At 36.8% G+C, this 9,954-nt stretch overlaps 1 protein-coding gene and 1 non-coding gene across 3 annotated transcripts in view; one reads left to right on the forward strand and one right to left on the reverse strand.

The window, feature by feature from the left end:
• Positions 1–9,954, forward strand: part of Atad2b (ATPase family AAA domain containing 2B) — a 107,658-nt gene that overhangs the window by 62,175 nt on the left and 35,529 nt on the right. For both annotated transcript variants that reach the window (XM_028779391.1, XM_028779392.1), the window contains exon 17: positions 5,857–6,042. In XM_028779391.1, the coding sequence (XP_028635224.1) occupies positions 5,857–6,042 (186 nt within the window). The remainder of the gene's footprint in view (positions 1–5,856; positions 6,043–9,954) is intronic.
• On the reverse strand, positions 1,487–1,589 carry LOC114631121. Its single transcript, XR_003712914.1, has one exon. It is a non-coding gene; the product is annotated as a U6 spliceosomal RNA (small nuclear RNA).

Below are 9,954 nucleotides of genomic sequence, written 5' to 3' on the forward strand. Positions count from 1 at the left end.
TGGAGTATTACTCAGCTATTAAAAACAATGAATTCGGGAGTTTCCTAAGTAAATGGATGCAACTAGAAATTATCATCCTGAATGAAGTAAGCCAATCACAAAAGAACACACATGGTATTCATTCACTGATTATCGGATATTAGCCCAGAACCTTGAAATGCCCAAGATGCAACTCACAGGCCACATGAAGCTCATAAAAAAGGAAGACCAAGTGGGGGTGATTCAGTTCTTCTTAGAAGGAGCAACAAAATACTCAAGGGAGCAAATATGGAGACAAAGTGAGGGACAGAAACTGAAGGAGGGGCCATTTGAAGACCTTTCCACCTGAGTATCCATCCTATGTGCAATCACCAAAGGTAGATGCTGATGTGGAAGTCAGGAAGTGCATGCTGATAAGGGCCTGATATGGATGTCTCCTCAGAGGCCTTCAAGAGTCTGACATATTCAGAGGCAGATGCTCACAACTAGCCATTGAACTGATCATGAGGTTCTCAATGGAGGAGTTAGAGTGAGGACTGAAGGAGCTGAAAGGGTTTGTGGCACCATGAGGAGAGCAACAATACCAACCAACCACAGCTCCCAGGGTCTAAACCACCAGCCTGGGAGCACTTAGGGAGGGATCCAGGGCTTCAGCTGAATATGTAAGAGTGGAGGGCCCTGCCGGGCACAGGTGGAAGAAGAGAACCTTGATCTCATGAAGGCTGGACGCCCCAGGGGGTATGAATTTTGAGGGTGGGGAAGTGAGAGTGGGGGGGGGGTAGGTAGGGGTTACATCCATGGAGAAGAAGGAGGAGGGGTAAGGGGATGGGGGGTTCGGGGGGGGGGGGGGGAGGGGGTAAGGGATAACATATGAAATGTAAATAAAATATCCAATTAAAAAAAATCAAAAAAAAATTCAAAAAAAAGGATAAATGAATATTATATTTTATCTTTTTCATTAAAAGAGGTATTATTAAAATAGGGTTAATTTATATGTGGTCTATTTAAGATTAAAAAATTATTTTAAATATCTGTATATGAAGGGGGGTATATGTGCACATGAATGCACATGAATGCAAGTACCCACAGAAGTCAGAGGGGTCGGATTTCCCTGGGCCTGCAGTTTTGGTCTCTTGTAAGCCACCTGATGTGGGTGCTGAAAATCAAACTCAGGTCTTCAGGAAGAGCAATGTGTGTTCTCTGAGCTTTGAAATTTAGGTACTGTACAGTGTTATGAATAAGTTGAAATGGTGAGCTAATATTTTATTTGGTGAAAGTTTCAGTATTTTTCTGTTTCCAGAGAGAAAATATATCTGAAAGTTCGCAGGGAAAGCCATTTTGACTCAGTAATATTAAAGGATTGATATTTATCTCAGTGCAGTCTCCCCCTTTTAGTTAACTTAAATTTCCTGTACAGCATATTTTGACCATGTTTTTTCCCTCCCCAGCTCCTCCCGGAGCCTTCCTGTTATCCTGCCCACCCAGTCTTATATCCACCGTCCCTTCAAAAAATATGGAGCACGTCACTAGTTTGCATGTCATCTTCTTTCAGGGGCCAGGCTAATCTTCTCTATTGTTCCAGTTTTACTGTATGTGTAGGTGAAGTGCACACTGGTTGTTTTGTGTTTGTTCACATGGTGTCTGGGGTTTTCTGTGGCATACACTCTCCTTGAATTTGTAAGCAAGTTAAAGTGTCTTACTTCAGAATGTGTAATAGTTACTGATTTGAAGTCTTTATGGAATGAAAGTGTCAGAAAATTTAACTTTCACAGAGTTTCACAGAGTTTTGTGTAGTATTGCCATAGATCAGAAACAGTATAGGTGTGCTTCATCACTGGCTCGTTTTGTACTTATGTAGAAAAACATGGTGCCTTTTCTTTTGAATTCTTGATCTTCAGAGGTCATACAGTGCCTTGTTTTCACAGAAGATGCTCAGTAAATCTTAGGTGAATAGAATATAAATGCAGTAAAATGATATTAATAGAATAATCTAGCAGTAATACTATGTAATCTTATAATAGCAAGATACAAAAAATTCAACTCATTAGTGCTTTAAAATAAAGTACTTTTTATAAAAATTGAATTTTAGCTCCCTAAATTTTACTTTTAGCTGTGTTCCATAATTTTAGTATATTAAGTAACTGATATTATAGAAGTTTCTTGATGACATGAAGTTGTTTGCCTCTTGCTGTGATAGACCCTCTCAGGTAAGTCAGAGCATATCTGACTTTGAATTTTCTGCTTTATTCATATTTGCATTTCATTTTTTTATCTAGATTTCAAGATTTAATTTGTAAACAAAATGGTTTGTAATGAAGCTATAAATTCTTAATTAAAGCATGCATATACAGGGGTTAGTATATGACTCATTGGGAGGACACTGAGCAACTTGGACAAAGCTCTGGATCTGATCCCCAGAGCTGCCAAAATAGAGAATGAAAATGGCAAAAATTTCACACATTGCACTTGTGCACACAGTGCTGGGGCATCAAGCTGAGGGTCTGACACACAAGGCGAGTCTCTCTCTGCCCAGACACGTTAGTTTGGTGGCTAGAGTGCTGCCTCCTCAGTTTTGCTTTTCAGATTAGAACTCCTATAAATATAAGTGCAGTTTATAACATTAGTGCTCCCTTGAATGGGTACTTTTAGTTCCAATAAGCTGAGTTTTCCTTTGATATTAAGCATAAGTAATTTGTGATTAAAAAAAAAAACCTCAAGGCAAAGAAAACCTGGTTAAGAGACTGTAATATCTGGGTCAAGAAGGAAGCCAGGAGGAAATAAACAGTGTGAACAGACACTGGAACATGTTCATTTTACATGTGCAAGAGTGCTGGTCATGTCAGAGGTGTTTTGAAACGGTTGGTTCAGTAATTTGGCCTACTGTCTTTTTTTCTCTATAACAGTTTTTCTGTTTTCTACTACACCTTGCACATCACCAATCCAAGACACCTTATAGGTGAGTATTTTTCTAGTTCTCAAATGGCATCAGTTGTTCCCAGCCAGTTGCCACTTCATTAAAAGTAGGCTCTATTTTTCCTCTGAACTAACAGGTATTTGATTCCACAAAGACTTTTTTAGTCCACAGCTTTAAAAATTGCCAACATGGGATGTAGCTTAGTGACAGAGTACTTGCCTGTTGTGTGAAGCCTTAAGTTCCATCCCCAGAACCCTGCTTCCCCAACACCAGAACATGGTCTAATGATCATTGAAAGGCTGCTTTTACATTACTCTTAAACCAACATCCCACCATTTACAATAAAATTACATTTCTTTTCTTTGATGTTTATACTCTTAAGAATTTTAAAATGCTAGTTTTGGGAACATTCATTCGTTCATTCATTCATTGCTTTTAATTGACCTGGGGTCTTAGAAACACTCTACAAGTACTTCCTCACTAAGTTTCAGCTCTCCTTTTGAAGTTTTAGTTAGTATAAACCTGGGAAATTAGAACAAGTTGGTTTTATATTTAAAACTATGTAAGTATACCATAATATCATGATATACAAACTGAGAAATTAAAAGGAAAAGTCCTTCAGTAGTGCTTTTCAATATTTCTAGAAAGTAAACATGGTTCCCAACTAAAGGCTTAGAGGAAACATTGTAGAAACAATCTGTAGATGTTGTTTCTCTCCTATAGTCTTCTGTAATATTGTTAATTCTCCAGTCATATCATTATACTCTTGGGTTGAAAAGGCTAATACGCCTTTTAGATTTTTCTGTATTTGTGTTAGACTCATCTGCTACAGGTTTTCTAATCTAATTTGTAAAATTTATAAAAAAAAAGGTTATTTTTAGGGATATTGGAAACAATAGAATATTATGTTTAAGTTATAAATTTGAAGAGGATTTGATGACAATAAAAAAGAAATCTAAACAAAACCTCATCTCTGAGAATTGACTGAGTCTGTGCATTTCACAGTTACTAGTCAGCAGAGCACTTGTTGCTTGCATTTTTTAATTTCTGGCTTTAGGAAGTTTTTCTGTCCTGTTGTAGTGCTCGGTCACACGGATACTTGGAAGTAGCCGGATGTATTCATAGACAGTCTTAACAGTACTAGAATAAAAGGCCAAAAAATTTTTTTTGTTGAGGCATGTTTTGTTTTCTCCTGTACACCAGGCATGGGGTGACTTGGAGTAGTCCATTTATGAAGTGTGTGAGGAGTCATTGTTTGCTAGTCTTCTTTCTTTCTCTGTTTAATTTATCTTCCTCTTAATTTTACCAGCATAGGCAGGAGAACTGGAAAGTAGCAGTAAGAATTAGTTACAGTCTTCCTCATACCACGCCTGGTCTTGGTATCATGCACATTTTTTTTTTAATGAATGTCTTAGTTGCCTTTGCATTCCTGTGTGGTCCTTCCTTTTGCCAATTATTTATGCTTGTTTTTTAAAAATTTTCTATAAGAATTTTGAAGAAGAAAAAGTTATAGATTTCCAAAATTTAGGATAACAGTATTTTCAGTAAAGGTCAGAGTTTGTGAGTCCTGAGGAAACTGTATACAGCTGCCCTGGATTGGTGGATATGCAAACAGTGAGCAAAGGAAACATGTGATAGGAGCGTCTATATTCCTTCCATCTTGGGAGAGTCTATTTGAGCCTCTGTCATCTGGTTACTTACTGTGTTGACAGCACCTTCTATTTTATTCAAAAGATTTAATTTGTGAAATGTTAGTGAATAAACTTATGTAATTTGTAAGGATGCTCATGAAATAAAAATAGTTCTTTTTATTTTTTAGAAAATTTCTAATAATTTGTTTGTATGCTTGTGTGTGTTTGTGTGTGTGTGTGTGTGTGTGTGTGTGTGTGTGTGTGTGTGTGTGTGTGTGTAAATCTTGCTGTGTAGCCCAGGCTGGCCTCAAACTTGCTCTGTAACCTCATCTGTCTTGGAACTGTCAGTCCTTTTGCCTCAGCCACCTATGTGTTGGGATTATAGGCATGAGTCACTACATCTGCTCTTAGCCATTTGTGTTAATTTCTTGTTTATCTTTTACGTTACATAGGCTCATTGCAGTGTGTTTAAAATAAGGGAAATAACTAAATAGAAATTTCTAGTTAGAAGAAATATTGTCAGATGTTCAACATTTATTTCTAAACTTGTTAAAAAGATTGCATATTAACATGCAAGAGTTCAGTGATGAGCTCACCAGATGTTAACTCCCATGCAGGGGAGAGCAGTTCTGGCTTAGCAGTTAAACTGATATCCAGTCTGGTTCTTATAGTTGTGTGTCGGCAAAGTGTGATAGGAAGGATGGTTTTAACAACTGAGGAAAAGGCCATTTTAATTTTCTGACCATGGAAGTGTCTCAGAACTCCTTTCTAATTTGCTGTTCCTCTTTAGAGAAGTAAGACTGTTTTGTAACTACAAAGAATTGAGTGTGTAAGCAGAAAGTTCATTAAATTTAAGCTCTAGGGTAGTGCTTGGTTAACATGTATTCCTATGTCCAGTGATTTTAGACACTGCTTAAGTATTTCAACAGTGCTGTCCTTTTCTTCCTTGTTGAAGTTCATTAATAACACTAAAATGAGTATGGGTGGTAGAGGTGTTATGCTTATTTTTTATTTGAAGCATTTTTAATAGTGGTGTGCCTTATTTTTTGTACAAGGTAAAAAACACTTTTCTATCTTTATGCTATTAATAGATACTGAATAGGCATAGTTAAATACCTATTTAAATACCATAGTTAAATACCATAGTTAAAATACCTATTTACATATGATGAGGCAAGAGTACATAGGAGTTACATACATACATAGGTTTTTGTATCCTACCTTGGAAATTAAGTTTGGGGATGATTGACATCTTTACTGTATCCAGGGGTTGATGTATAGGCTTTAGAGTACTCCATTTGAGCTTTTAAACACTGGTTCTTCTTCCCTTAGATATTTCGAGAAGCTCGAAGAACAGTACCGAGTATTGTTTACATGCCTCATATTGGTGACTGGTGGGATGCAGTCAGCGAGACTGTGAGAGCAACTTTTCTGACATTGCTGCAGGATATTCCATCCTTTTCACCTATATTTTTATTGTCTACCTCTGAAACCATGTACAGTGAGCTGCCTGAAGAGGTAAGAAGTGCTTAAATATCCATTTTGCCTTATGATATTGTTGTGAGCCTAGCCTGTAACGGCTGAGCCATGTCTCCCGTGTTACTATATTGTCTAAAAAAAATTGTTGACTTATGAAATTAAACAACTTTCAGGTAGAATAAAAATTACAATTTTTATACCAAATTGACAGCTTTTTAGCCACTATTCACTTCACTGTTGTGAAGATGAGAGCAGAGCCTGATGCATGCAACTTCTGAGACAGCGTTTCCATCATCTGTCCCTTTATAATGTCCCTCTTCATTTTTTGTGAGATCAGTTGATGGGATGGGACCTGTAGCTTTTCATTGGTAGAGTTAGATTTTATTTGTGTAAAATATTATTGTACATTTTTCATTTAAAAATTATATCTGAAATTTACTTTTGAGTTCAAATAAAAAGTAAAGCCATAATTGATTCAGGGGAAGAAATTGGCTTTGAATGAAACTCATCAAAATTATCTGTCTGTCATCTGTCTGTCTGTCTGTCTGTCTGTTTATTTATCTACTCCCCTCCCCCTTTTTGAGACATGGTTTCTCTGTAGCCCTAGTTGTCCTGGGACCAGGCTGGCCTCAGACTTATGGAGAACTGCCTGCTCTGCCTCCTCTGAGTGCTGGGATTAAAGGAGTGTGTCATGACAGCCCAAGTTGATTAAATTTTTAAAAAATGATTTATTTTATGTGTGTTGATGTTTTGCCTGCATGTTTTGCCTGTGTGAGGGTGTTGGATCCCCTGGATCTGCAATTCTGAGCTGCCATGTGGGTGCTGGGAATTGAACCTGGGTCCTGTGGAAGAACAGCCGGTACCCTTAACTGCTACACCATCTCTCCAGCTCCTTATTAAAAAATTTTAATACTCCAATCTTACATGACCTTCAAATGGTATTTTTTAGAAATACTTACTGAAAAATATTTTCCCAGGAGATACTGTAGAAATGATGTTCATCTAAAATATTTGCGTGTTTTAAATGTAATATAAACCTGATTATATAGAATTTTAGAATTCAAGTATTTGTTTTCTGAGTTCTTTCAAGTTTTACCTTTTGCTAGTTGTTTTGATAGAATGAATTTGCATAATTTTTTGCTCTTGTATGAAACCATTTATTTTAAATAATAATGGTAGTAATAATAATAATCGTGTGTATATGATTGTGTATGCACATGCAGGCTATGATGTATATGTCAGAGGACAACTTTTGAGAACCAGCTCCTTTCTTCCATTGTCATTTCTGGGCATCAAACTTAGGTTGTCAGTCAGGCTTGGATGACAAACACTTTGACCTGATGAGGCATCTTACTGACCTGAGTAGGCTTTTTTTATTTTTAATTTGTATGTGTGTGTGTGTGTGCATGTGCATGTACATGTGTGCGTATGCATGCACAAATGTCATGAAAGGACATTATGTCCCTTTTAACTGGAGTGACAAGCCATTAGTTGTAAGCTGTCTGACTTGGATGCTCGGAACGAAATTTGGGTCCTCTGTAAGAGTGGCCTATGCTCTTAACTGCTGGGCCACTCATCTGTCCCAAATAAAATTTGAATGTTTAGTTATCTGATAGGATATGAAGACTATTAACCATAACTTTTAGCTTATTGCCATAGAGGGCATAGGTTAGTTGTATGTAGTATTCAGAAAAGCTAAGATATTGATTGATTATCCTTAATTAGCAGAAGTTTGTTAGCATTGAACATGAGATTTTAGCTTCTTTTCCTTTTGTATCACTGTTTTGTATTTTTTGCTTTTATTAACCATGTAGATATTAAGAATACTTACATTTTATAGGTGAAGATTATGTGAATTCTCTATACTGATTGCATAATTGTGCAATTTAAAAATACTCTGTGTAAATGTAACTTTTCCTCGTGTAATTGTCATCTCTAAGGTTTACTGCCTCTGTCAGCTAACCTAGGCCTAATCCTGGAAACTTTTAGTCTCTGTACAATCTAATGTAGGCCTAGAATGTTTGCAACTTCTGAGACTTACTACTGAGTAAGATCACCCTTTTTAGCTCTTTCTGAACTCTGGATGGCTACTTCAAGTCAGCTTGGAGGCTTAAATTCCCTCCAAACTGATTGATTGAATCTGGCTTCTCTCTTGGTCTCTTACTCAATTGCTCTGCTTGGCCTCAACTAACTCTAGCAATCTCTTCTGATCTTCTAGCTCCTTCTCATCCTCTGGCTTGTTCTCTCTTCAATCTGTCTCTGTAAAACTGCCTCCTCTCTGCATCTGCTCCTCAGGTAGCTTCACTTTCTTACTTCTTGTGAGACTTGGGGCATATTCTGTCCAATATTTCTCTGATTCGTCATTTTATCCACCACTCAATTAGACATTACTTTCAAACATTCATTTTACAAACTAACTATATCTTCACTGTTTAAGAGTGTGTGTGCAGTCCAGTCAGGGGGAGTAAATGTGTTCGCTAAGGGCTGAGTCATACCATAACTAAAAAGTTTTTTTTTTTTTGAGTAAATAACATAATCTCAGGGTGTGATCAAATACCCTGCAACAATTCTGTAATAAGTACTATTGTAATCATAAATGGGAAAGGTTTTCATCTGTGTATATGTATATCCCTCCCTCTCTCCCTCCCTCCCTTCTTCCCTCCATCTGTCCATCCATCCATCCCTCCCTCCATCCCTGTCTAGTCTCAAGCTCATGGCAGTCCTTATCCTCCTAAATGTGAGCTGGGATGCCAGGTTCTGCTCTATTTTTAAAAGAGAATTATTCCCATGGGACTTGTGTTGTTAGTACAAATAACAATTGTTTTTTTAGAACCCCTTTTATATTCTTAGATTCTTTTATATTCTTAATGTTTTTTAATGTTTCTATCTTCTAGTCCAGTAGCCCAGAACAACATTAAAACTTCAATTCACATTAATTTTCATGTTATCTTAAGTACTTAGTATATATAAATTATAATAGAAATAATATATTACAAGAATGCTGTGCTAAATGAATATGTTTATTTTGAGGAAATATGCTCAGGTGTCTTACCTTTGAAATTTTTGGTCGAAAAATTTAGAAGTCATTGCTCTGTAATAATAGAGGCTAAAAATCTGTAGTGCCTTACTTCGAGTCTCACTGCTATTTAACATTGCAGAGCAAAGGTTATAATTCAGGTTTTTTTGGTTCCAAGATCATGCACTAATAGTAATTCTTTTTTTAAAATTTTAATTCTATTATTTATTTTATGTATATGGATGTTTTGTCAGCATGTGTGTCTGTGTACCTCATGTGTACTTGGTGTCTTCAGGGACAAGAAGAGGACCTCAGATCCCCTAGAACTTGAGTTAAATACTATTGTGAGTTGCCATGTTGGTGCTAGGAATTGGCCCTGGGTCCTGGAAGAAGATCCAGTGCTCTTAGCCACTGAGTCACCTCTCCAGGCCTCCTGATAGCAGTTCTTTAAGATGCTGTAGATACAGCTTCCTGATGTGATGTTTAGGCTTGATGAATGGTCAAGGAGATACCTTATCAGTTAAGACTATCACTCAATTTCTATAAATTTATTAAGGTGCCTGTTTGTTGCAATGTGATGTCCTAATAAGTCTGAGTTTACTTATGGTATATGCTGTCTGTTTTCTTTACTCTTCTATCAACAATGATTAGTAAACTATCTAGTATAGTGTCTGGTCATATAAATACACACAGACACTTATATACACATGTATTTCAAGCATAGTAAATCTAGACTGAGTGGTTGAACAGAATATGTGAAAAATAGATTATCACTGCTCTATAGGAAGTTTGGAGAGAAGAAAGACATTGAAAAAGTAAAAAAATTATGGAAATGCTATAGTATGAAGTTGAAGAAGATCTGGGCTCAGTTCCAGCACCCACATTGGTAGCCTTATAACAGTTGTAACACCAGCTACAGTGGCTGTGACACGCTC

Source organism: Grammomys surdaster, unplaced genomic scaffold (genome assembly GCF_004785775.1).
Source record: "Grammomys surdaster isolate TR1022 unplaced genomic scaffold, NIH_TR_1.0 351, whole genome shotgun sequence".
NCBI lineage: Eukaryota > Metazoa > Chordata > Mammalia > Rodentia > Muridae > Grammomys > Grammomys surdaster.